Here is a 26,492-nt window from a genome sequence, read left to right as displayed (position 1 = left end):
GAGTGTGAAAACGTGGATACTTTATATGTCAAAAGTATTGCGTATAAGTTTACAAAACTGGATTAAACATTTTCCTGACTGCAAAGTACTCAGACCACACAGGAAGAAAGCCGTACGATATACAATACTGTTAAAGCTGTGGTAACATGATTGTTCCGAAATCCTGAGGTGCAAGGTCATGACTACTGGTTGGACCGGGAGGCTTCCCACAATCTACGTTCTATCCGCAGCTTTCTAAGCTCTGTTAGTCCTTGCTCAACTGAAAATTAGAACAACCCAATTTAGTAATTGTCTTAAGGGTACTCTTTTGCCTAAAATGAATTTGGTATGTTAGATTGTACCTTCCATGGCGTCATGTGAAGATGGAGAGTGTGCACTCCTGCTGATCCAGAATCGAAGACGTTCTCGCGCAATGTCCACTTCTATGCCAAGGGACAGGGCTCTTCTCCAGAAGTATGTGAGCCAAGCCTGCCAAAAGTTCCATGATTTAGAGTATTGAGATTAGACAAAAGGCCAAGATTGAGCTGAAAGAATGTCTCGAGTAGTTCCAAAGGACAGATAAAAGGTTGAGAGACAGCGAGAAAGAGGTTGTGGTTCTGTACCTCCTTGAAGAGAACATCTTCAGACTCTTCTGGACTCAGTTCTGCAAAGGACCACAGGCCAAGGTCAGAATCAGAATTAACAAGAACTGTCTGCGCTCTTTATTAGTTTATGAAGTGTCAACATAGAATACTGACATTCAGTTTATGTATTTCATAGTCCTAATTTTATTAAGAGTTTCACTGTAACGTTGTTGATTATTCTTTACTCCAAATCTACAATATCACAACACCAAGATGTTGACTTAGAAGTTCAGTCATATAAGCGAAATAAACTTACCAAGTGCCTCCATGAACTTAGGACCACCTGGTGATTTTAACTCTGAAACAAAACGACCAGAAAATTACATATTAGAGAAGCATAGAAATGCAATATGCGACATAAAAAACATGTATTGTTTTGACAATCGTAATGGCGAATTCAAAAGCCTGGCTAAATAAAGTCCTTTTGTAGCTAATGCAATGAGCAACACAAGTTATTGGCAAAATATAGTCAAGAAGAGCTTCTACATAAGCTTACCGGAATCAGATAGTCGAAGAGTATTGGCCAACCTTAGTTGGGCTAGTGTAATAGTAATGGCAACTTCAACCTTCAAAAGAACAAGCATAGTCCATGAGAAAAATGAAAGGAGGGGGTGCATGAACCAAAACGAGAGAGAGGATGAGAATAAACCTTTAAAGATGTTAGCTCCTTTAGACCCATTTCCACAGAGAGCATACTTTCAATATTTCCCTCTCCTGTTAGATCATTTATATCTTGAACGAGCTGGCTCCTCTTCTCGTTCTCCTCAGAATCTGGTCAGATAATTTCATAGCCAGTAAATATATATACAGATACAAAAACTGACAGTCAAAATCATAAAATGTTATTAAGACAGATATCTTAGAAAAGACAGTAACATGACTAAGTGATTGCTTGCCTTTCTCCCAATTTTCTTCCTTAGCCTTCTGCCCAGCTGATAACACAATTTCAAAAGGAAGCGGTGCAAGAGATGACCAGTATTCGTACTTGGATGTAGCGATATCTGAACATATGCCTAAAATGCAAATATACACAGATGTCAGAAAGCAGAGATAGCTGATGGAACAAAATTCTAGGTATGTTACTAAGCATATATGTATATACCTAATTATCCCTTACCATATTTGGCAGCTAAGCCCCAATAGCGAGCTAGCCAGCACCGCTTCAGAACAACTTCCTCCTGAAGAGCATACAAAGGTGTTACTTAAACCGGAATTTGCTTACGTGTAGACTGCGCAAAACATGAAAACAAACCATCTCTTTTTGGGTCAATATCATTCTCTGTGTCATTGTTCGTAGGGCGCTGACTTCAGATTCTGCTCCTTGAAGTTGGGCTACTACAGCAGCAGTCTCTTGTTTTGCATTCTGAATCAAAATGAAACATATAACATATTAGATTCCTATATTTTCATTCATTAGGAACTCACGATCAATGTGATACTCGGATGGGAAAAATAGCCTACCTCTACTTGAGACCGAAGAGCAGCGGCCTCCTTATTAGTCCCTTCTCTATTCTGCCTTGCATCTTTAAGGGCCGCCTGTCATAGAACAACTTTTTTATACTTGGAAACAATACCATCACGTAATAGAAAATCCTGAGGGGGCTCAGACTTTGGAATACCTCTCTTTGACGTAAAGCAGCTTCTTTTCTGCACCATTGAGACAAAGTACATTCATGTCAACACTTCAATTAAACAGAAAATAAAAAAGAAACGAAAACTAGGTATAAATTGCATTGATATTGACTACCGGCTCAGAAGTTTCGCTTCCAAGGACACACCTTCTCCCAGAGAAGTGACCTACAGTTTTTCTCAAGGGTGAAAACAGGGTTTTTTAGAAAAAAAACGAAGTAGTTATGCATATATGCAAGTTTATCATTGCTCCCAGGTACCTGTTTCTCAAGTTCTCTCACCCTGGCTTCTGCTTCCTTGCATCTCTCATCCTCAAGCCTAAGCTGTTAATAAGCACAAACGTATTATAATGTCACTGTGATAGAAGAGACGGAAACCGAACAGGATAAGACTTTTTACCTTTTCAAGAATACTTTCATTCTCCTCTTGCAGCATATCGAGCTGTAATGTGATGAAACTATCAGTTTCCTTCTAGAAATTCTCCATAAAATATCAATACGTAATAGAGAAAAGAAAATGGAATGAGCATACTTCATCGCGAAGTGCGGATGCTTCATGCTGATCTTTCGAATCTTTGGCATTAAGTTGCCCAATATCAGCTAAAACCCTGCAATGGAAAAAAGTTCCTAGTCATGCAAACAATCTAAACGAGTTGCAATATGAAGATATCTTGAGAAATTCTCCTCACCTCTTTTCAGTCTGCTGATTCTTAAGAGCTGGTAATGAATTGGTAGTTTGATTCCTTTGAGACAGTTTGCTTGGCGGAACAGGTGGTTGTGATGCTCTAACAGAAACGGCCGGAGAGTTCCGAGAGGACTGGTTTTTCACAATGACAAGCAAGTATCCGATTAGAAGACAGATTCAAAACATGCATCATAGTTTCCATTACAAATACATTCCTAAATTTACAATAATCAGGTCTCAATAAATATCCCACATTCCAAAATTGGAAACTCTCAACCATTTTCCTTAAATCTCTGCGGTTGAAAATGAGCAAAATTTGGTAAATTGGGTCAACAGATTGCTTTGAGAAAACGAAGATCACGGATTTGTTTTCTACTTGAGAAAAAAAAATTCGAACTTTACCGCAGGGGAGGAAGATCTGGCGATCTTGGGAGGAGGAAGAACAGCAGAAGCAGCAGGTTTAGTTTTAGCAGCTGTGGAAGAAGCATTGTTTCTGGTGAAGGAGAGAGGAGGAGGGGGAGCGCCGTAGCGGAAACCTAGGTCATCGCCACCGACATCGTCGTCGTCATCGTCATCGTCGTCGGTGGTCTGTGAAGCCATGACCTTGGCAAGCCTCTGAGCTGCGGCTTTGGCGGCGACGTTTTGGGCTCGCTTGACGTTTGACATTCCAGTGACGGAAGAGGATCGAGCGTGGTGGTGATGACGCGCCGGGGAAGAAGGAGCGGCGGTGGCATTGGTGGTGCCTGACTCGCCGTTCCATTGACGGAAGTAGCTGGGGCTTTCCGTGCGTGCTCGCTCCATTTTCCGAAGTACTGAATGTGATGTGACGTAAGCGAGAGAGCCTGAGTCGTGAGAAGAGAGAGAGAGATGTGCAGACCTAGATCTTCTTGGTGATGGTGTGATTATGGAGTAAGACAAAAGATAACTTTGTTTTTTTTCTACGAAAGTTTTTGATTAAACAAAGAGAAAGTTGAGTAAGTCTGCTTAGTACTTAACAAGTGTAAAACTAAAGTTAAGAGCGTAGCTGCCTAATTAAATGTCTTCATTTTTTTACAAATCTAGCTTCATCTAATTCACATTAAACCCCCTAGTATAACCCTAGGAGTCTATAATTGCATATCGATGACGAAAGTCAAAATTCTCAGTCTTCGCCGGATATAAATTGCGTTGTATAAGCTCATGTTGTTTTCTAATTTCTTAACTACAAAAGGTAAGTAAGTTCGAATAGTCAGAAAAGAAATGGGGAAAACTAGGGTTTATAATAGGAAATATTGTATTAGAGAAAAATCACAAGAGACCATGTGGTAGTGATTTCTATTGATAGAATTGGTGTTTTTTTTGTTTTTTTTTCCCTAGAATTGGTGTTTTTCTACAACCTAAAAAGCTTTGAGTGTTTAATTGGTGTGTTGCAGATTGTTCGTAATCTTGACACACAAAAAAACTAGTTAGGGAATGGCATCAGCACATTGTGACGACGAGACAATGTGCATTAAACTTTGTGAATTGTGAGGTCCCATGGCCATTTCCATTTTATAGCTGCAAGAATAATATTTATCTTTCTTATTCATTTCACAACCAATGGGCTTTAAAGTATCCAACCTTTCCCAAAAGGCCTGAGATTTAGAAATGGCCAGATTGACATTGAGTTGAAACGGTGATAGGCCTAACCAGGCCCATTTCTCAGACAAAACAATAAAGACAAGAACTAATAACTATCTCAAAAAGAAGTCACCCAGCAATAGTAGTAACAGTAATAGCATGAAAATAACGTATACAGATATTGAATACATTTTTCATGGGTTAACTGTTAATGTTACTCGCAACCCCAGAAGATATAACAATAAAAACATCAATCGGGGCATGCATATATACTCCTACCGAATTAGATACTCTTCCGTTCTAGATCGATATTTCGACAAATCGCACCCAAAAAAAAGGCTTAAAAGGAAAATCAATAATCGAAACCACCCGCCAAAAAAACAGAAAAAAAAAGGAAGAGGGGAAAAACCAATTGAAGAAGGTGGGCTCTTGAGTTAAAATAAGAAAGGGTGGGCAGTTATTTTTATTGAGAATAATATGGTGTTATTATTATAAAAATAAATAAATAAAATAGAGAATAAAAAACAAAAAAATATATATATAATTAAGAAAGAGTCCTACCATAATGGAGGACCATGAGATGATCAGAGGTAGATGAGTTTGAAAGCAAAGTAAGGTTCTGTGAAAGAGAAGAATTGTCTCTGCTTCCTCTCCAGATTGCATCTCTCACGTGTTGTAGTGTCAACACTGGCTCCAGTTCTTGCCCTCTGCATCTTATCTCTACCTGCTTTTCATTTTTTTTTTTTACCACGAAAAAAAAAACACTATTAGTCCTTTAAATAGATTACTACTCATTATACACAAAAAATAAACAGGTGATAATTGATACACACAAAAATATAGACCATAGCTAATAATTTTTTTTTTGTTAAACAGAGCTAAAGCTAAGAATTTACTTTAGAAAAAGTTGGCACATATTATCTATAATTTGGCTGAAGCATACGACTAATTCCAAAAAAAAGCAGATATTTTAACAAAGAGTTTATTTTTTTGCAAGTCTACGAGGAATAAAGGATTTATGAATAAAATGATTTTTTATAGTTATTTGATTTGGGTGTGAATGTGATAAAACGGAATAAATTGTGGGTTTAATGAGATCATTGCATCGTAGGGGTGACGAGGAGAGGGTGATGAAAATGCCACGTGTCAAGATGCCTACCCAATGCCGTAATTATGTCATATCTACTTTACTTGTAAGAGATTCCTGATTTTCTAAACACAATGCTTTTTTTGAACGAGCATCACCTACTTTGACTCCACCACCACATTATTTCACATATAATAACTTTAAAAGAAAACTATGCGCAACACATATTCACATATAATTAAACTTGATCATAGTTTTGAAATTGGAATGGTACCCACGATGTCAAAAATCTTAATCATTTCGTGGCGCATCCTTTTTTTCCCTACCCGTTTTGTATTTTTCAACGACTCCTTTCTACGTAGACTTTTCTGTTATGCCGTAATGTGTCAGTAGATTCAATTCATGGTAAAGAATATTTCACAAGTCCATTTAAGGTCAAATCTAGAACTCAGTGTTTCAGTTGAATATTCTAGTGCACAAAGGGAGGAAACTTAAGTTTATGGCTTTGATTGATAATCGGTGGAATTGTGTTTTTAAACGCTTTTCTGCAAATATTTTGCTAATAAAAAAATCTGCAGAATGAAAAATAATATATGAAAAGATAGTCTACATTTTTGCTTAACGTAAATATAAATGATAATTCATTAAGCAAAAAAGTGAATTTTAAGTCGCTTATTACATTCTGTAAATTTTTTTTCGCCATTCTATAGTTATACATTCCGAAAAACTGTTACCAATCAAAGCTTATAATTAGATCTAATCCATAATATGTTTTCAAATGCAACAAGGCGGATATCATGTATTTTAGTAGTTTTTATGATCTATAAAATTATGAATATCCTAACTCTTCAGATCAAATCAAAACGATAACTGATCAAACCGAATCTAACAAATATTTTGTCTAGTCCTAAGACCCACACCGTCCTAACTTATTCTACAACTATTATTTATCATTTCCCTCCTACTCGTATATATTTATTCTTATGATATTTGGTATATGTAGTTGCAGATAAAACTGAAAAAGATAATATTGTTGTGCCGAAAACGATAAACGTTAATTTCTAAACGGAGGAAGCTCAATGGAGACACTACCCCATGAAACTTCACCATCACCTCATGCACGTCTACGTTTTGCTGACTAAGGTTTGCGACCCAAAAAACATTTTAAGACAAAAAAAAAATTCTGTCTTTTTTTTAGAAAAAAAAAAATCTGTCTTTTAATTTAGTGGGTATATATATATAATGTGTATGTATATAAACTATTTTCATTATAATGTAGTTGATGCTGTTAGATACATTCTATTAAATATCTAAACCATACCAATGGTAAACTGTCTACGATTGCTATAAATTATCCATATTCTTTGGTTTAGCATTCTACAATAATTAACTTATGAAAGTGGTGTTCTATCTCACATATCAACATCTTGATTTTTTTTTATTTATTAAAGGACCCGCATAAGTAAATTCTGTAAATTTGAATATAAATTGGACCACATGAGCCGTAGTCGGATATGCATATATATTAAAATGTTTTGCATGCATCGCATCACTAACTTAAAAGGATATCATGTTCATGGCTCCTTATCTGCCCTTTAGTGCCATTTTGTTCTTTTTTTTTAAAATGCAGTTTCTTTCAGCAAATTGCAATGATTCTGTTGTTGAAGGCGACTTCATGCATTGCTTTTTCCCGACGTAAAATACATTATTTTCTTATCAAACATATATACAGTATATATATAGGATACCAGCATATTATCTTAATAACATTTACTAGCCTATAAAAACACATTTGCCTGTATATATTTTAAAAATATGGTACCTAGAATTTGGGAGTTCTCTGCGATATTCAAATTAATGAAAAAAAAGTACTGTGAATTTTGTAAATATTTTTTCGGAAGATGAATAGTCCATTATGGGATTGAGATAACATGCGTGGGCCAAACATCTGCCAATTGGTTTGATCACTACATCCCAGCTCTTAGTTTTACGAGATTTAGCCGGAACAAAGATTTGAATACCAATGCATTTTTATATAAAATATATATACTGTATGAGTTAATTAAAAAGTCTTGCTGAGAACTTAAGACACGATATCGATGTGTGATTCGAAACAAAAGGAAAACATCTAAAATCTAGATAGATAGAAGTGGATGGATGATATGGAATTATTTGAGAAAGTGCAGCACTTAGAGAGCATATGAGTATGATTGATGGGGAAAAGGTTTTTCAAGCACCAGATTTATATAGGGATTTTGTGAAGAAAGGGTCCTACAAGAGACACTAACAAAGAATTAGCTAAACCAAGGCGAAAGACAGATGGTATTGGTGTTGATGAGCCACTTCTAACATAAGCATGACGGTTTCGCTAAGCCAAGTTTATTATATGCTAATCAATTTAATTGTATGTGGATTGTGAAAGTAGAAGAATATTTCTAGGCATATCATATTATATATAACATGTTAAAAATACTAAGTAACCATCAAAAGCTTTCCCTTTTTGGGATGTTTTTTCTATATCGAAGTAGAAGAGTAAAACTATAGTCTACAATCTACATACAAAAAGTCATGCAGAAAATATATATTAAAATCGTAACCAGAAATCCAACCCAACATGTTTCATCATGAAAACAAACCCGATCTAAATATTTGGAAGACCATTTTAATCTATGGTGAACTACGATAAAGTTTCTATAAAATAACAAGTGAGATTATATATCCTGGTTATTTAAATACCTTTTTTAAAAAATGAGAGACAAGTGTTTCACGCTCTTTACCAATAAAGGGCTGTAATAATTTTTAAAATATGTAATTAATATGAAAAAATAAAAAATAAAAAATAAAAGTAATTTTCATTTGAGAGATTCTTTAATTATTTTATGGAATGAAGAGCGAGTTGAAAAAAAAAAAATTCATGGGCTGCAAAAGGAAAGTTGAAATCTATAGAATACTTTAAGCTTGATGTTAAAAAGAAAAAAAAAAGAATACTTTTAGCTTTTAAAGCCTTTTGTTTTCTTACGTCTAAAAAGTCAAAGGAAACTTAAAAAGAGGGAGAAAGACAAAAATGGAAGAACAATGCCTCCACGAAGTCAGATTATGGCTGCCTAATCATTACATATTTACATTCATATTTATTATTCACTATCGATACCCATGCCCTACCCAAATCAATTATATACACATTCACATCATGATTATAGTATTTGATTTATATTAATAAATTTACACACACAAAAATATATACACACATATATATAAATATATACGAATCAACATAATTGCATCTTTAATTAATGATCATCTAATTGAAGAACAACCCATGATGACCTTGTAGACGTAACCCTATTCTCGGGGTTAGATAAATACTTGAAACCAAATCTTAAGAAAAATCAAAAATAGTGTTTAATTAGATCTATTTCCAAACTGATATATTAGCTGATTAATAGTCGTATGCTATCCTTCTGCATTTCTTTATATCCGCACTATTATGCTATTTGATTATCACATTACAATTTTCATATGTGATATAAGCTAATTATTGAATCTACAATGTTTGATCATATATGTACCTTAGACTGACTTTTATGTTATTTTGTATAGATCAGAAGAAATTGACAAGAAATAATTAAACAGCTTGTCAAAAAAATTTTAATTATTTGATCAAGATATGGACATGTCACATATCTAATTACTATGTATTAGAGTACAGGTATATTCACACCCACATATTATTTTATACTGATTGCCTCGTCTCATTTTTCATGCTTCATGGCAAGGCTTAATGCAACAAAGAGGAAAACTTAGTGATATGGGTAGATTTTAAACATTGAGTTGACCTAAATATTGTAGTTTAATTTATCTGCTTTCCAAATTAATTAAGTTTAATAGACCACTAAGCTTCTAAAGAATATTTCAGCCTTTCACGAAAACATGCTTACACGTAACGAGTATTTTTATATTCTAAACAATCGAAGATCTTCTCAATTAAAAATTTGTCTTCTCGTTAAGGATTTTTGTTTTTATTTTATTTAAATCTTATTTATAAACTGGTATGCATTTCTAAGTAGTTCTTACAATGCATTATAATGTTTCATATATATGTGCATGGATCAACGCAAGTTAGCAAATTCTTTAAAAAAATAAACACACGTATATCAAAGATTTTTAAAATGTTTATTAAAGATTCTCATGCAATTTCGTACGACGTCCATAAGATTCATCTACCTGTGTGCGGCCTTCGAATGTGTTTGAAATATCAGAAGGAAATAGAAAAAAAATATAGAGATAAAGGGATCACGTATCGAAAGCAATATTTCATCGTTTGATAATTGTCAAAAGCACACCATTAATGACGTTCCATGCACATTATAATTACTAAACATTGAGTGATACCTTAGCATAGAAAAGACTCTCGTTTTTTTTGTTTTTTGTAATTATTCGTTGGCAATAAAAATTGTAATTATTAATTCAACAATCATAAAAGTTACTGTATAGCGTATTATGGGTAAGCGAGCGCATAAATGCACAGATATCAATGATTAAAATTTGCACGAGAAGCTTCGTACGTAATTGTAGGGATTGAATTCTATTTCTTTCATCAAAAAATATGGAAAGGACACTTTTGGTTCATCAATTCGACTCGTGAAATTTTAAATAAGTCAGCATGCATATGATAGGAAGTTACTTTATTGTATTCATCATTGGAGATAATTAACTAGCTCTAGAAGAAGCGTGCGATTTAGCTATAGTAACAGTTGTACGTGAGTACGTGTATATATATATGGTGTGTCATGTTCATGTACGTATGTCGGTATGTGAGTATGTGACATGCATATATACAATTGGTTTCCATAAACTGAGTATTTTCAACGATGCGGTATGAAGTCATAATCAATATCTCTCAAAAATACGTGAGATAATTTTTTCGGTTATGTGAGCCTGTGCTTAATTTTTGGTGGAGTTAAAACTTAAAAACTTATAATAGAATAATATATTCGAAAACAGTAAATACATTACTTATATTAAAATGTTTGTGCTTCTTATTTTATCAGTAGAGTATCCTAAAATTCTTATGTTTTAAGATTTCAAAATTGGCTCTACAATCTACATATATATTTATATATTAGAAAGGACGAATAAATGCTCTTTCCAATAGTTTTTGCTTTTTGGACATTTGCGTTTCTAATTTTATGTTGTTTTAAAATGTACTGATAACATTTTAAAACGGGAAAGAAACGTTTCAAAACGTAACACAAATATTTTTCATTTTACGGAAATGAATTTCTAAAATTCAACCTTTGTGTATATATAGGTTGGTAGGTGGATAAATATAATGTACGAAATAAATAAATCAAAGGATGCGCTCATCTCTAATGAGAAGTTGATCACACTAGGCACTATATAATTAATAGCACGACCGTTAGTCAATTACCCCTAAGCTTTAGGAAGGAGCAAGTAAGACAAATTTTTGAAAAAGGTTGAAAATCAATCTATGGATAATAACCATATAAAACAAATTAAGAACGAACAAAACGGCTTACACCTAGCAACGACATCTACTTGTGACCTAATTAACATGGAGACACTTTTGTGGCAATTTAGTTCCGATGTTGTTGTCATGTTCTTACACCAACCCCCATGAATGTACCCTCTCCACGTTTTCTTCTTTCTTTTGCTAATATGTTACTGTTTTTATCGTACTATTTTCATCATCTTTAATGCTTAAAAAGGTATTAATGTAATGTTCTAGATTTTTTTTTTTAGTGAAAAAAAAACTAAGGAGATTGTAGTTACGGCAAGCAACGTGTACATGGAATCTAGAGCAAGAAAGTAAAAGAAAAGGAAATTAAAGAGATGGGATGAGATTAAAAAAAAACCTGGGATTCGTGCTCCAATCGCAACTTATTCACCAAATATTTCATCAATAGTCGAACAGTCATCTTCCCGTCCCTACCAAATCCAAGAACACAAATTAATCAGCCATAAACTTTTAGTAAAATTAACGTCGTTTTATCTGTCAGTTCTTATTCCTTAACCAAAAAAATGTCAGTTCTTATTAATTAATGGGAATGAGAATGTTAGAATCTTAAAAAAACGACGAATACTTACTTGATTCTCAAGTAGCTTTTGGGTATCTGAGGCAAGAATGGTTCTCTTGTCCTAAAACGTTCACCAATGTCAGAACAAAGAACTTAAAACTCTTAAAAATATATGATCTTGACAACACCTTTTGATTAAAAAAAATAAGAATCTTGAAAATCCGATTAGTCTTGTGATTAAGAAATTGTGGATCTTACATAACTTAGAGTCTCTAGGAAGTTAGCACTTACTGGTTTTGAGAAGCTTGAAGAAGGAACCAAATGCCTGAATGGGGTCGTCTAGGAGGATCAATGACTCGGAAACTCGAGCTCGGACCAGCCACCACATCCGGATTAATATTATTCCCTATTAACTGCTGCTGAAAATTGGAGCGACCAAAGTATGGTCCCATATATGGCATCATCAAAGAAGCAGATGATGATGATGACTGCACTAGGTTTTGTGGGACAAAAGGCGTTCTAAACGCAGCCGCAGCAGCCGCCCAAGAACCAATCATCTCCTGATCAGGCCTGGTAGGGAACATCAATGGATTAATCATCATCCCTCCGGATTGATGCTGATGATGAAAGAGTGATGACATTAATGGAAGACCAGCTTCTTCTTCTCTACTTGAACCGCCAGAGAATAGATTAAGCTCTAGAAAAGAGTCTCTCCTAGCCGTTGGATCGGTTTGATGCTGTTGCCGATGGTTGAGATCCGGTTTAACATCCTCCTCGTGGCCTAAGCTTAACCGGAGCCAGCCTTCTTGTCTCATCTCATGATCTTCGGCTTCGTTGTTCTTATTAATATTGTTATTCCTATTGTTGTTGTCGTTGTCGTCGTCCTTGGAGCTTAACCTAGAAGTCGTACTCCTCGGCTCTTCTTGATCGGCCATGGAACTACAATCTCTCCTACAAGCTTGGTGTTGATTAACTTTTACTTGATGATAAGATCCTAAGTGAATGTCTTTGTTGTTGTCGTCGTCGTCCTCAGAGCCGGCAGAGATATTATGAGCTTTGTGTAATAACCTCATATAAGCAAAACTGTTGGAAAGCCCACATGGAAGAAGAAGCGATGAGGAGGAGGAGGAGGAGGAGGAGGAGGATTCAGCAGCAGGAACCATAGCAGAATCCGATGACCGGCAAAGCCAAAGAAAGCCGGAGAGGAGCGACACAAAACGTTATTGATGATCTCAACATGAGGGGAGACGAAGGAGAGAAGAATAATTAGGGTTCTTAGATGGGAACCAGAGATCGAGAACTCAAGAAATGGTCGAAGACCGGAGAAGCCATGGAGCTAGATAGAGAGAGGGAGGGAGAGAGGGAGAGAGAGAGTATCTGTATCAATGATAGGAGAAGAAAAGAGGAGGGATAGAATAAATTGTGCAAATCTCTCTTTCTATCAATTCTCTTTGTTTGGAATCTTGCGGAAATGAAATTGTTGCAGAGAAAGGGAGAGAGTAAAATCGAGAGAGAGAGAGAGAGAGAGGTCAATCTTGCAATTATACAGAGTAATGGGCACTAGTTATATGAAAAGCTTCTTATGCGGTCAATCTCGGTACATATTTTTTAGTCTTAGACAAATGTTTTTTTTTTCGTGCACCACCACATATACACATAGCTTTAAAAAAAAAAATTGGAAGAAAAATATCGGAATTCAAATATTTTTCTCATTTTTTCCTGTCGCCCAAAATTGTTATCATTTAAAACGTACGTATACACTATCCCCAAGCTATGTTAAATAGTTTCTCTTATTTTTTTTTTTTGCATCATCAACAATAGGCTAATCTACTAATTTTATCGTTCAATTTTTATTGGAAGTCCACGAAAAGACTTTTAAACCATTCATAACTGAGACAGACAATTGATTTTTTTTTACTCAGAGTTAATATTTTTTTCTTTTGACATAAGATTTTGTATATGTAATCTCTTAACTTTATAAAACCTTGCGAAAATTCTTACCATTTATTAGCTTATATTATAATAAGTTCACAAACTATATATTTTGCAAAAAGTCTTCCATCAAATCTTATTACTATATAGTTTCCTATAGTTAACATGATATAAGTTTTAATGAATTAAATTCATTTTTAGATAAATTGTAGAGAAAATCTTATTATCACATACATTATTAACTACGAAAAAGTTATAACGATAATGTAAAAATCAAATTCTCTAGTTTAAAAAAAAAAACATATAAAACAATGACTGGCGACGAACTTGTGTTTTCAGTTTTCGTCAGATTTTGGTAAATTTGATGTTATTATTTCCTAGAAACGAATAGTTCGGTATTTGAATCTTTGTATATAGTGCGTGCATGTATCTTCTAAGATTCTAAAATTTCTAGAGAATTCATTTATAATCGCTCCACATTGCTTAATCAGAATCATTCCAAGAAGATGATAAATCGCTCCACATTATTGAACCAATCTAGCTGCATGGAGGACTCAATCCACAATAATAATAAAATAATTAAAATCAAAGAAAACCAGCATATTACCGGCGTCACCAAGCCAACAATAGTTTTGAAATATTTCGCAAACCTATTCAACGTACATAAGATATTAATACTACAATTTTAGCAAAAAAAAAAAAGATATTAATACTACAAGAGATCGAACTATAGTAGTATATTCTTCAATATATATATCTTATCATATATTACAAATTTACAACTAATATCCTTTTATCTAGCATATGTCATGCAAGATATAAAGTACAGCTTATATCACGTATATAGAACAGATTACACTACATATAATATATGTTCACTCATGCATACATACTCGACACCATTTTATGACTTCTGAATTCTTATTATTAATAGGTAGCTGTCTCAACAAAAAACCTTATTATTAGTTCAAACTTTGTCTTATTTGACGTATATTGTTCAGCAGATGCAAAACCAATAAATTTCCTCGATGGCGCATATAATATATATAATATATATATTCTGAATTCTTTACTCTAACCAGTTGTAGTTATCTATATATCTTCGTTTATGCAGATTAAAAAAAATCACAAAAATAGAAACATGTAAAATAACTTATTGTAATTTTTTTCCGAAACAACAAAGATACTTTTTTGTAGATAACTCCATATCTATTAAAAAAAATTAACATTCGTAACTCTATTGAAAAAAATAAAAATTGAAAAAAAAGAACTACTATAAAAGTTATAAAATTCAAGCTTGTAATTCACATATGAACTTCAATCTATAGCTAAAGACATACCAATCACTATTGTCTCTTACGAATCGAAAAGGTGGCATGCACAAATATTTAGATTAGAAATATATTTCAACGAGTTGACTGAGTCAAATTATAATTAGCATAATACGTAAATTTGTTTTTGTTTTTACTTATGCTTATGTGTGTTGTCTTTACTCTTTATCTAGATAAAGAAGTTGCCCTTTTAAATATGTTTTTGGTACTTCTGGGGTTTAAATAAAAGCTGTGATTTTCAGTAAAGCCAGAAAACGAGACGAGTGGAGTGCGAGGCATGATGACATTAGACCTGTCACATTTCAATTATTTAGGTATGAAGTGTTTTAATAATCCCAAGAATAATAGTTAATTATTCCTTAATGAAAACTATGAATATTTAAGTCAGTGATTAAAAATACACAAAAAAACGCCGAGGGGGATTTGGCATGCACCGAAAATGATGATGTTTTCGGTTAAAAGCTCATTTCCCCAGATCATACAGCAAAACATACAGACCTTGTGATGCTTTGAAAGACATTGTTTCTCACCGAATTGTACTTCTCTGTTAAGAACCATGTGCTCCCCAACAATGCTGTGTGTTTATACGTTTCTCTAATAAGTAGAAAAATCAACTGATCCAAATCTACTCAAAATACTTCTTGTTGATATATACTGAAATAATGTTGAACTAAGTGACTGAAAACCACTATGCTAGAAAATGCTTAAGTGTTCGAGCTAGACATGCTATAACTCAGCTGAAAATAAAAGAGTATCTAACCGTCTGCCGAAGTTAATACAAAAGTGAAGAGAAGGCTAATTCAGCTCATTTTGAAGATCTCAAAGTACTACAAGACATCTCATTAATCTATGTGGCTTTATGGCTGGAGCTCGAACTCTGACGGTAAAAGAATCAATCGAAGCAGTTCGTACGAGGTGGAGATTTCGACGGACTTGAGAAGCAAGGAGCAGCGTCATAATGACTGTTTTGGTGTATCATCTCAAATCTCCAAATTATAGATTTCAAAACGATTTCTTGAACAGAAAGTTAATTAAGAAATAGTGACTTTTGCGAATCTAGGCCGAGTGACCTATATAGCTTTGCCGAGATGTGATTCTCTGGAGTGGAGAGTCAATACTAGGAAAATTGTTTCAAATGGTGAAAATTGTGGGTTCGTTTAGAAATTTATATACGTTAATAAATGCAAACACAAATTAACATCTGAAGCTCAAATTGCATTCATATATGAATAAGTATGATCATAAAGACATAACAGCGTCTTCCACTTCAGTGAGTTTTTAATGGTTCCATTGCTGCCAGTATGCACATTCCAGCATGCTATTAATTAGCAGAAGTAATGTTACACAGTTATGTTCAACCATACTTCTTTAATAAGAAACCCTTTTTTTTTATGGAAGACACTATTAGATGTCAACATTAGTGCATGGTCAAAAAAAAGAAGAGTGTATTACATCAAGAGGACATACATACATGCATAGAGAGGGAGTCAGCTTTTGGTGGAAAAGAGGAAGTGAAAAGGTTCAGAGGCGTGGCCTCTTGTGACATTGCATGGGGCATGAAATGACTTAGCCTTTGAATCAAACCAAAAAAAAGAGTTGTATCCCTTTTGTCTTTTAAAAGAATTTGGAAAGGAAAATCATAAAGCCGAAGTCTTTTTACTATAAAGGAACAAGACACCGAAAATAGAATTATGTAAAATTGTTTGAGCTTAGGTGAATACACAAACAATAACTCTTTGCCTCGACTTAAGTTTTGTATGTTTTTTTTTTGTTTTGTAACAAGTTTGTATGGTTTGTTCAATTTTTCTTGTCAACGTGACTATGCGATTTAAAATTCCCTTTTATATATATATATCAGATTGGAACTAACTTCGTAATATAGTACAAAAAGTATAAGTAGCTAATTCGGCAGACTTTATCTATTCCAATAGACCGTAGTCTTTATCTATTCCAATAGACCTTAGTCTTTATACACGACAATTATATTACGTAATTTATATCCCAGTGTATGCGTGTGTACTAAGAAATAATATTCATGGGGCTAACTAAGAGTAAAGACAAAATCGCAGGAATAATTATACAAGACGGATCAAGAAGAGAACCGGAAGACCTAAGACCCGAGTAGAGAGAAAAGAGCTCTCTAATTGATGATATCTTTAAGTACTTCAATCGACTTTCTTTTAACTGTAACCATCATCGAGAACATTTTTTTAAAGTCTAAAAAACAAAAGTGAATTGATATACCGCAAGGATTGACAATTTGTCATCACCCGATCGGTAATATTCTGATATTATTTTTTTATTGGGCAATGTGATAATTTTTTAGAACATAATAATTAAACAGGAAAATGTAAAAATTCATCGCTACACATATATATCATACTTCTTAAAGTGGATTCAAGATTCATATTCTACAAGATAAATAAATTTAAAAAAAATTAAAAAACTTCATGATATGGTACTACACTGGAAAAGAAAGCATATTGATAAATCGTGTATAAATTGTAGTCCATACATGAAAACGATGTACTAGCACATTTTAGCACCCGTACACGTAACCATATCGCTTTGATCATTCTAATTGTTATGCGAAAATTTGCTGTTTTTTGTATAAATATGGACATGCATATTGGAAGAAAAGTGCCTTTAGGCAGGCTTATTGGGACAAGTAAATTCTGAGGCATATAGTGAAGTGAGTGGGAGAGTTATCATTCCAATGTTGTAAAAGAAACATAACTTTCTCTCTCTTTCTGCATTGCATGTCCCCTTCATTTACAACCACCTCTTCCTCTTCACGTCTTGACGAATATTCTCCTTTACAGATTTTATACATAGATATACTGATACATGTGCATATATAGTATATTTATCAACTCTCTCGCTCAATGGTCAAATCAAATTTCTGCATAAACTAACTTACTTCCCTTTCTCTTGATTCCAAGTATTTTTTTTTTCCATGTTTTTATGTTGCGGCACACGCGGGATTCTCCTCTCTCTTTTTCTATCTCTAAACTCCACTAACTTAGGTATTCAATTTCTGACATAGATCAAAGTTAATTGCACTATTTGTCTATTTCTAGTTTTCTCTTGTTATTATTATATATGCCGAGTCTGACATACGTATATATATGTATATATATATAATATATGTATATATATACACTATACTCAAAGCAACATAATGACCAATTTCAAATAAGTAATGCGGCTAAGTCATGGAATTGGTTAAACAATGACAAAAAAATGTTGATAAAATATGCAAAACAAAATAAAAGATATACATAATACTGTATATACAACATTTAAGTCGAAAAGTAATAACTACTAGCCTAAATTAGTCGAGGCTCAAATCAAAGCAAGATCATTTTCATATGTCAAATAAATAAGTAGTGGCTAAATCATGGGAATTGGTTTAATAATAGCATAATTAATGATAAAATTTGAATAGAAAACGAAAAAATAACGGTATACTATATTTTTGTGTTCACAATCACAAGATGAGATATAATAATAGCAACGTTGATGTCACGCCATTCTATAATTTTCACCGGTTTCTTTGACAACGATGAAAGAAACATACTGTCTTTAAAATTTGTTGTTTTGTTGAAGGCTGCTATAATAAGCTTTCTCCCATTTAATTGAAACAGATTCATTTACTCTCTTTTTTCTCTTCTAAATTATTGTGTGACTTATGACCTTGTGTCTTTCATTCATATATCATATGTTACTGACGAGAAGTGTATATATATATGTTGATATGTATATATAAGCGGAGAGAATATTTGGAAGACATAAAAGGACAAGATACGAACTAAAACACAAAACCATAATTCGTCGGTTGCTCGCATTGAGCCTATCACCGAGAGTGTCCATCCAGAATTGCAATCATGATCATCTGCCACCTCCATCCTATTTTCTATATGTACTACCTTTCTTGCTTTTCGGGTACACATTATATTTTTACTCCATTATGACTAATGTATATATGGGCTCACTTATTTCCCGCTGATATAGGTCTGCATATACCTTCCTAAACTAAACTATTCGATGGCTAAAAATAAGTTAAGGTGATAAACTTTTGGTGAAAACGAGAGAGTGTAAATTCTTATAGCAAGATATAAAATTCCAATAGCAGATCCATCTCTCAACCATGCATATATTTTTATTTTTTTTTGCATATCTCTCTCAGTGGCTCCGGATAATTATGAATGGGAGCCTGAGAGAATAATCTGTCAACAAATGTATTCAAGTGGCCAAATCTACAACATTCTGAAAGAACATAATTTGTCTTTTTAAGAATCTAGGTTTCGATTCTTTCTCAAAAATGGATGGATTTCTATATATATATATATATAAAATTGAAGTTCTATTTTGGGGTTTTTTGGGCAAAGGAGATTTAACGGTTTGAGAGTACAATAAACCTTGACCATTTTCACATCATTTTTTTTGCTAAGTCATATTGACATACCTTTGATTAGTCTTAAGACTAAAATGAGGTTCATCAGTATGTTAATATGGTCCACCTATATTGAGGCCATCTGTTTGGATAAACAAAAACAATTCAATTCGGCTTACTATTCTAACATGAATCATCCAGTGGCATCTATTTTTAATATAATAATAACGAATAAGTTACTAAACATATATACCAACGAATCTATTTGCCTGCAACAACCAACAACTAATTGCAAAACTGTGTTGAACTTCTAAAGAATTTTCTGTTCCAAATATAAGTTTTGGGACAGAATCAGTAAGTTGTACAAAAAAAAAGGGACAGAATCAGTGAAAAAAAAAATTATACAACCTTTTTTTTCAATAAAGACCCAAAGTCGGACGGCCCATGAAGTAGCAGAAAAACGGCACCCAGTTCAGATCTTTGAGATTCAGACGCTTCGCTGTCCATCATGGATCAAAGCATATCCGCATCTTTCGCACGTGCGAGGGATTCTAGCGCGTATAGATTACTACCATAGAAGATACAAGTGGGAGGAATTTCGTCGTCATTTCCGCAAAACCGTTTAAGGTTCAGGTACTTTCCTCTCTCGAATTTTATGGATTTTGAATTGCCAAATTCAATTCTCTTGCCGCTCATTCTCAGATTTTGCGGTTATGAATCTGAATTTTGGTGGTTGAGATTCCTTTTATTCTCAATTTTCGCGTCTCGTATTTATAGTTTAGTGGGAATTAGGGCTTCGGATTGAGAATAATAATTGGTTTTCAATTTTTCATGCTATGCTGCTCTTATCTTCCGATTTTGGAAACGTTAACTTTCAAACCTTAGATCTGAGAGTTGTGTAATAATTTTGCAAGCTGACCTGTTTAGATTATTGTCTCTCTTAAAAATTCTTAGGATATCACTGTTTATCGCATCTTTCTGGAGAATTTGGTCGATATCATGAAGTTCCTGGAGTACACTAATCTGGACAGGTTAAACTTTTTTTTTTCTTTTTTTTTTGTTTGGTTTTGCTGTCAAATTGCGTTATTTCGATATTGGAATCGGTTTCTTCCTCTTTTTGAATTTCGAAAGGATTGTTTTTTTTTTTTTTTTTCTAAATTCCAGATTGAATGTTTTTCTGGGTCATCTAAATCTCGGGGAAAGGACTATCAAAGGTTGCTTGGAAGCTTATTCTTGTAAGCAACTGTTTGTGTTTTCTGTCAATTACCATCTGGGATGCAAAGGAAATACTAAAACTTCTTTCTTTATTTTATTTTCCCGACAGGTAAACATGCGGGAACTGATAAGAGATTGTCTCTTAGTTTGGAGAATGAGGTAATTTGATATTATGTAGGCATCTATTGCAACCAAGCATGTGTTTTGGGCTTAATCATTGAATGTGTACAGCTGCTGCTTTTTTTTTTGACTTTGATTTTTTTTTTTTTTCTTATAATTATTTGTTCTTCTTCCTGGAGCTCAGATGCTCGATTATCTTGGGAAATCTTCTGACACTGACTCTTCTTCACCCGTTGATCTTTTGTTAAGCAGATCAAGGTAAGAAATCTAGCTACAAAGTTTTTTCACAATCTTTTGTAATATAAATCCGTCTTACGTCTATGCTCTGGTGCTTATTTCAGTCGAAAGGCTTTGATCTACTTGGTTCTTACACTCTATCAGATGTATCCGGACTACGATTTCAGGTAATTATGTGTTTGTAAATCTAAAAGGAAAACTATATGGTTTTTGTATTTTGTTTTGGAGGGAGGGGGATTATGGGTAATGTCATTGTCAGCTTCTTGGGCGATATGACAACCCGCTATATAATCCCCCTTTAAACCTGTGTGGGAGTGTTGTCAAAAGGTTTGACGAACGGTTCATCGAACTGTTGCTTGCTGAGAGTTCAATTCTCTCCATTTCCCCAAAAAAATTAACTAAACCTGTTTGTGTGGATTGCTATGAAGTGTCTGATTGAACGTGAAATAGTACAGCTATGTATATAACTCTGTCACAAATCGCATTGTTCTCTTCTTTATTTTTCTTGTTTCCAGCGCTGTGAAAGCACATCAGTTTTTCTCGGAAGAAAGCTGGGACACGTTTACGCAGATGTTTAACAACTATATGTTTGAAGCTTCAAAGGTATTCTGAGTGTTCACTATTTTTCAGTTAGATGGAAATTAGAAAAGCGGTTGATTTTGCGAGGGAGAATCACTTACCCCTTGTTCGAATTCGACATTCCATTAAGCTGAAGGATGATAAATGTAACGGAGTGAGATTTTTTATGCACATATTCTTATATAGAATGTATTTTCCTATCTGCTTTACAGGAATGGACTGAGAGGAATGAGGATGGTTACTTACTTGACGTAATCTACGAGGCTCTTGATGAGGTAACTTCACTGTAATAAGAAACATTAGAAGCTGGGCAAGTATAACGGAAATAATTAAATCTTACAAATGTGATACAGGTCGTTAAACTAGCTGAATGTGAGATATATGTGTACAACCCGAATCCTAATGCTGATCCTTTCCTCGAGGAAGGAGCAATGTGAGTTACAACAACTTTCCTTTTCCTATCTAGAGATTTTAGCCTGATTGTCCACTAAAAGGCTGCTTCTTTTTCGTGTTTTCTTTTGGGTCAAATCCAGATGGTCTTTCTGTTTCTTATTCTACAACCGAAAACTGAAGCGTGTTGCGGGTTTTCGTTTCTGCTGCATAAGGTTAGATGATTGCCATCCTACCAAGTTGTCTGTCTCTTTCTTTGTCTTCTCCTTTAAAAGTCTTTCCAACTCTTTGCAGTAACCTGGCAAATGATGCATTTCTGGCCGACACTCCTCCGTATGGTGAAGATGAAGAGATCTTTGACGACATGGATATGTGATCTCTGTATCTTTATGCAGAGTTTCCAGTCTGTAGAAAATCTGTATATCATCGATGTTAGATGTTATGCTCTTTAGTCTCTAGGCTTTGTGAATCCATGTCCAAGGTTAAGCTCTTCGCTTTCTTTTATCTGTGTAATTACCCTAACTATACTCTTTACCCTGTCATGTGCAAATAAGCTTATCAAACTTTGCTGTAAATCAATGCCCCTAAATGAAGAGACAAAAATGTTAAGATTTGTGTTCATGTTATCGTATCCTTCAGTTCACCAGTGATCACCGCAAGAGCAAATTCCTGCACGAAAATGATGGAACCGATTCATATCTCGGATGACAAGATCTCGCTGCACGATATTTGATATCACTTTCATAGCACTGTGGCAATCCGAGCAAATCCGTAGATTCTTGATGATCAATATGCGATTTCGTGATGAGGGCATTCGAACAAGCGCAAATGCCAAAGCCAACCTCTCGCTGTGAACCCACAATCTCTTATCCTTTTCTTCATCGTCCATATCGTGCAGAACCGCATTTCGATCAGGAACATAACCGGCTCGCTTTGCTTTCATGTTAAGCCATTCCAGCATTCCATTTATGAGCTTTATATCCGGGTGATTAGATAACTTCCCCACACTGAAGTAATGTACATTTCCTTGATGTTCTATCCAACTTAAACCAGGTTCCTTTTTTACACCCTTTTCCTTCATGCTTCTTCTAGTGGACGCTACATCTGCCCATTGTTTTGCACCTGCGTACATGTTTGATAATAGAACGTATGTCGCCTCGTCCTTTGGATTGATCTTTAGTACTTCCTCTGCTGATCTCTTTGCAAACTCTACATTGTTCTGAACACACGAGGCACTAAGCATTGCCCGCCAGATCATAACGCTAGGCTCATATGGAATCCCTTGAATCAGTTCCATTGCCTTCTCAAGCCGCCCTGATCTTCCCAAAAGCCTGACCATACACGTATAATGTTCCAAACACGGTTCAATACCATGATCTCGAATCATCGACTCAAAACAATCTTGACCTTCATCTACTAATCCTGCATTGCTGCATCCAGAAAGAACACTTAGAAATGTTAACCCATTTGGCTTGTAATCGCAATCCTTCATAATGTCGAAGATTCGTAATGCCTCTCTAGTCAGTCCATGTGTGGAATAGCCTGAGATCAATGCATTCCATGAAGGTACGTCTTTTGTTTTAATCTTGTTGAACACAGATTGTGCGTCTTTGATATCACCACATTTTGCATACATATCTATCAGCGAGTTGCTCACTGCAACTTTCTCGGCATTACCAGTTTTTATTGCCAGCCCATGAACTTGGCTACCGAGCTCCATGCTCGCCAGAGAAGCACAAGCTGATATAGCACTTGAGCAAGTTACTTCAGTTACTGAAACCTGATTTCTGAGCGCTTCACGAAACATGCTTAACGCTTCTTCTCCCTCACCAAGATTCTCATACCCGACAATGATTGTGTTCCAGCTTACCTCATTTCTACTTGATAACTCAGCAAACAATTTCACAGCGGTATCCATTCTCTCACATTTGGTGTATACATCGATAAGAGCATTTGAGACATAGACTTCCAAATCAAAGCCAGCTTTCACCACAAGGCCATGAATTTGCTTGCCTAAGCCATAACACTTTCCGATGGCACACGCGTTCAAAGTACTGGTAAAAGTAAACTCGTTAGGGACAACGAAAGCTTGTCTCATTCGAATAAACAGATCAACCGCCTCATTGCAAAAACCGTTTTGACCAAAACGAGCAATCATAAAACTCCATGGTATCACATCGTTCTTTGGCACCTCATTGAATACTCTGAGAGCATCAGACATGTCTCCAAGTTGTGTATACAACTGAAGCAAACCAACACCCACATGAGGATCCAACTCGTAACATGTTTTGAGGATCCGTGCATGAACACCCTTGGCGAAATCAAATGCGCATAGCCCAATACTAGCCTTAAGCGCCATTGCAAAGGTGTAGTTGTTAGGCATGAAACCAGCCATCCCCATACAAGATAAGAGTTCAAGAGAATCCTCGAAAAAGGAATTCTCCACATAGCAAGTTACAATTCCAGTCCAAACAACAATGTCCTTGCACAAAATCCCTTCAAAAACACTTCTTGCGCAATCAACAAAACCACATACAGCGTAAGCGTTGATAAGGGCAGCTCCGACAAAGGCATTGGAACTATAACCGAGCTTAACTATAGGAGGATGCAACCACCAACCGATCTCAGCTTTGTCCGAACTGACGAACCACTTCAAGAAGGAAGTGAACACGTGTGGATTAAGCTCATGACCCTCTCTATGCAACCTGGTATACAGACCAACGGGATCTTCACAAGCATTCCCTTGACTAAGAGTAACATACGAGACATTGTTTCTCTCAGGCATTTCGTCGAACAGCTTCAACGCATCATTCGCGAATCCAGCTTTAACATAGGCGTCGAGTAGAATGTTTGAAGCGAAAAGGTCCAAGCAGCTGCCTTTCTTGACGACATCGCAGTGAATGGCCTTTGCTGAAATTGGGTCGTTTAGCTGAATGCAGCGACGGAGCATTGTGCCGTAAGTATGAGAGTCTAAGGCTTGGACCATCGGAGCCGACCATTCCAATGCCAGTTCGGCGGTTCGAACAGAAAACCCACATTGTAGAACGCGTTTACATTGGATAAATTTACCACTCTCAGCAAAATTAATTATTCTAAGGAACCCGATCATGCGGATTTCGAGCTTCGAACTTCCACCGCGTCTTTGACTCCGTCGGGATCTTGACAAGCAAGATCAATAAACAAAAAAATGTCTTTCTGATCACCGGATAAGTAGATCGAACTGGTGAAACCGCAGATGTAAAAGTATACTTGTTACTTATTGTGAAAAGTCAGTACATTCAATTTCTGAAAATAAGGAAACGCCCATTACATATATGGGCCAACCCAAAAGATGCTGTAGGGTGGCCCATGTGGCCTGTTTTGATCCAAACTAGGGTTTCTGTGAGCCTGCGCCTATATAAAACGAAAGCTTTAGCTATTGAAGCTTGAAGTCGCAGCGCAATATCTCTTTTCCCTTTATCAAGTGTACTCGTCTTTAGTCTTTTGTTTAGGATTTGCATATAGAAAGGAGTGTTTTTGATAATATCTATCGCTGGATTTGTCTTTTTTATTTTCCTTTTCTTTTCGGAATTGAATTCTTGAATAGCCATTGAAAATCGTTTGAACGAATCGGAGCAGATGATGATTATTTTGCACAACAACGGTGCTTCCTATTAACCATGCGGATTATATAAATCGAGCTTTTTAAAACTGATGCTCCAGTTCTTCAATCTTTTTATTTTCTTCGGTTTTACGAAATTATGTTAAAGCTTTTCCGACAGTTTTCTCTTGCTTTTGTAGGATTCAATCTCTCAGTTCAACATATTGATCTACTTTTTAATCAACCGATGTCTGTAGGAAAGCATAGTTCGTATATGCACAACCTGTTCTGATAAGTGATCATCAATCTTTGTTGAGATCAGTTGCCTTAAACTGGTAGTTATATGCTTGACTTAAACTGTAATTAGAGATAAGCTGATCTGATTCATCATAAGAAACAGAACTTAAAATGTTTGGAGTTGTAAAACTCTTTTGAGATGCTGTATAATATGGGAACAATTGAACTTTAAGCTCTTATCTGCCTTATCCTGCTTTGAGCTGTTTCGTGAAAATTGTGAACATCAAATAACTGGTTGGAATTATTTACGGTTAATAAGTTGAGACTATGATTGCCATCTACGGTTAATCCACAAAATAAAATAGTAATCGATGCATATTTGTCTAATTTTTTTGGCTAAAGTGGAAAATTATTATAATATGTAAATAAATAATGCTTACTTTGGGAAATCAAATATGCTTACGCTTTGATCCATAGTAAAACTCTCGAAGTCTCAAATCCACCTATTCTCAAGCCACTAGTGCTAATGTATTAGTATATTTGTGAAAACATAGTCAATTTTTGATCGTCTGAACTCATGATTTCACTTTCAAGCATGTATAAACACTTGCGTTCAAATCATAAATTTTAGAGAAGAAACACGTCAAGTATCTAAAATGTTGTTCTAATTAATACTAATTAAACACAAATGTATACAAAATGCAGAAAAATTTATACCATTCTAAAACATTTGCAAGAAGATACATAAAAGCATATAAAAAAGAGTATGGCGTCTGTACAAGGTAAGGTACTATCCTAGTTTCTAAAATATTAGT

General features: G+C 34.8%; 4 protein-coding genes and 1 non-coding gene across 6 annotated transcripts; 2 read left to right on the top strand and 3 right to left on the bottom strand.

Annotated features, from left to right (window-relative positions):
* Positions 1–5: 5 nt before the first annotated feature.
* On the bottom strand, positions 6–3,852 carry LOC18019320 (coiled-coil domain-containing protein SCD2). The gene is made up of 17 exons (XM_006399754.2): positions 3,339–3,852; positions 2,941–3,068; positions 2,784–2,859; positions 2,652–2,693; positions 2,513–2,575; positions 2,371–2,420; positions 2,243–2,270; positions 2,085–2,159; positions 1,876–1,986; positions 1,741–1,801; positions 1,520–1,636; positions 1,273–1,394; positions 1,120–1,189; positions 880–921; positions 603–643; positions 342–468; positions 6–259 (listed from the first exon to the last, which is right to left on the bottom strand). Exons 1-17 carry the CDS (start codon positions 3,735–3,737, stop codon positions 183–185), a joined length of 1,629 nt encoding a protein of 542 aa, XP_006399817.1. The 5' UTR covers positions 3,738–3,852; the 3' UTR covers positions 6–182.
* A 1,011-nt stretch (positions 3,853–4,863) lies between these two features.
* Positions 4,864–13,031, bottom strand: LOC18019319. Its single transcript, XM_006399753.2, has 4 exons — positions 11,952–13,031; positions 11,731–11,781; positions 11,499–11,571; positions 4,864–5,259 (listed from the first exon to the last, which is right to left on the bottom strand). Exons 1-4 carry the CDS (start codon positions 12,821–12,823, stop codon positions 5,080–5,082), a joined length of 1,176 nt encoding a protein of 391 aa, XP_006399816.2. The 5' UTR covers positions 12,824–13,031; the 3' UTR covers positions 4,864–5,079.
* Positions 13,032–19,915: 6,884 nt separating this feature from the next.
* On the top strand, positions 19,916–22,435 carry LOC18019318 (repressor of RNA polymerase III transcription MAF1 homolog). 2 transcript variants are annotated; one of them, XM_006399752.2, is made up of 11 exons: positions 19,916–19,952; positions 20,274–20,350; positions 20,484–20,554; positions 20,644–20,693; positions 20,839–20,912; positions 20,996–21,058; positions 21,407–21,494; positions 21,683–21,745; positions 21,824–21,903; positions 22,004–22,075; positions 22,155–22,435. In XM_006399752.2, exons 2-11 carry the CDS (start codon positions 20,319–20,321, stop codon positions 22,234–22,236), a joined length of 675 nt encoding a protein of 224 aa, XP_006399815.1. In that variant the 5' UTR covers positions 19,916–19,952; positions 20,274–20,318; the 3' UTR covers positions 22,237–22,435. The 2 variants fall into 2 exon arrangements, with proteins under 2 accessions (XP_006399815.1, XP_006399814.1); XM_006399751.2 differs by having other exon boundaries at positions 19,921–19,946.
* A 5-nt stretch (positions 22,436–22,440) lies between these two features.
* LOC18019317 (putative pentatricopeptide repeat-containing protein At5g13230, mitochondrial) lies at positions 22,441–25,016 on the bottom strand. The gene has a single exon (XM_006399750.2). The coding sequence runs from the start codon at positions 24,967–24,969 to the stop codon at positions 22,501–22,503; it is 2,469 nt and encodes an 822-aa protein (XP_006399813.1). The 5' UTR covers positions 24,970–25,016; the 3' UTR covers positions 22,441–22,500.
* Positions 25,017–25,472: 456 nt separating this feature from the next.
* Positions 25,473–25,560, top strand: LOC112087009. Its single transcript, XR_002899857.1, has one exon. It is a non-coding gene; the product is annotated as a small nucleolar RNA SNORD36 (small nucleolar RNA).
* The last annotated feature ends 932 nt before the right edge of the window (positions 25,561–26,492 follow it).

Source organism: Eutrema salsugineum, unplaced genomic scaffold, assembly GCF_000478725.1.
Source record: "Eutrema salsugineum unplaced genomic scaffold, Eutsalg1_0 scaffold_2, whole genome shotgun sequence".
NCBI classification, from domain to species: Eukaryota; Viridiplantae; Streptophyta; class Magnoliopsida; order Brassicales; family Brassicaceae; genus Eutrema; species Eutrema salsugineum.
This window is presented reverse-complemented; position numbering and strand designations above follow the sequence as displayed.

Excerpts from the sequence above, each read along its gene's own strand:
- LOC18019320 (XM_006399754.2), bottom strand. The coding sequence starts at position 3,737 with ATGGAGCGAGCACGCACGGAAAGCCCCAGCTACTTCCGTCAATGGAAC. Across the intron at positions 2,576-2,651 it reads ATGAAAGTATTCTTGAAAAG|CTTAGGCTTGAGGATGAGAG; the intron begins GTAAAAAGTCTT and ends GCTTATTAACAG. Across the intron at positions 1,190-1,272 it reads AGGAGCTAACATCTTTAAAG|GTTGAAGTTGCCATTACTAT; the intron begins GTTTATTCTCAT and ends GTTCTTTTGAAG.
- LOC18019319 (XM_006399753.2), bottom strand. The coding sequence starts at position 12,823 with ATGGTTCCTGCTGCTGAATCCTCCTCCTCCTCCTCCTCCTCCTCCTCA. Across the intron at positions 11,572-11,730 it reads AAAAGCTACTTGAGAATCAA|GGACGGGAAGATGACTGTTC; the intron begins GTAAGTATTCGT and ends TGGATTTGGTAG. Across the intron at positions 5,260-11,498 it reads GATTGGAGCACGAATCCCAG|GTAGAGATAAGATGCAGAGG; the intron begins GTTTTTTTTTAA and ends AATGAAAAGCAG.
- LOC18019318 (XM_006399752.2), top strand. The coding sequence starts at position 20,319 with ATGAAGTTCCTGGAGTACACTAATCTGGACAG. Across the intron at positions 21,059-21,406 it reads TATCCGGACTACGATTTCAG|CGCTGTGAAAGCACATCAGT; the intron begins GTAATTATGTGT and ends TCTTGTTTCCAG. Across the intron at positions 21,904-22,003 it reads TTCCTCGAGGAAGGAGCAAT|ATGGTCTTTCTGTTTCTTAT; the intron begins GTGAGTTACAAC and ends GGTCAAATCCAG.
- LOC18019317 (XM_006399750.2), bottom strand. The coding sequence starts at position 24,969 with ATGATCGGGTTCCTTAGAATAATTAATTTTGCTGAGAGTGGTAAATTT.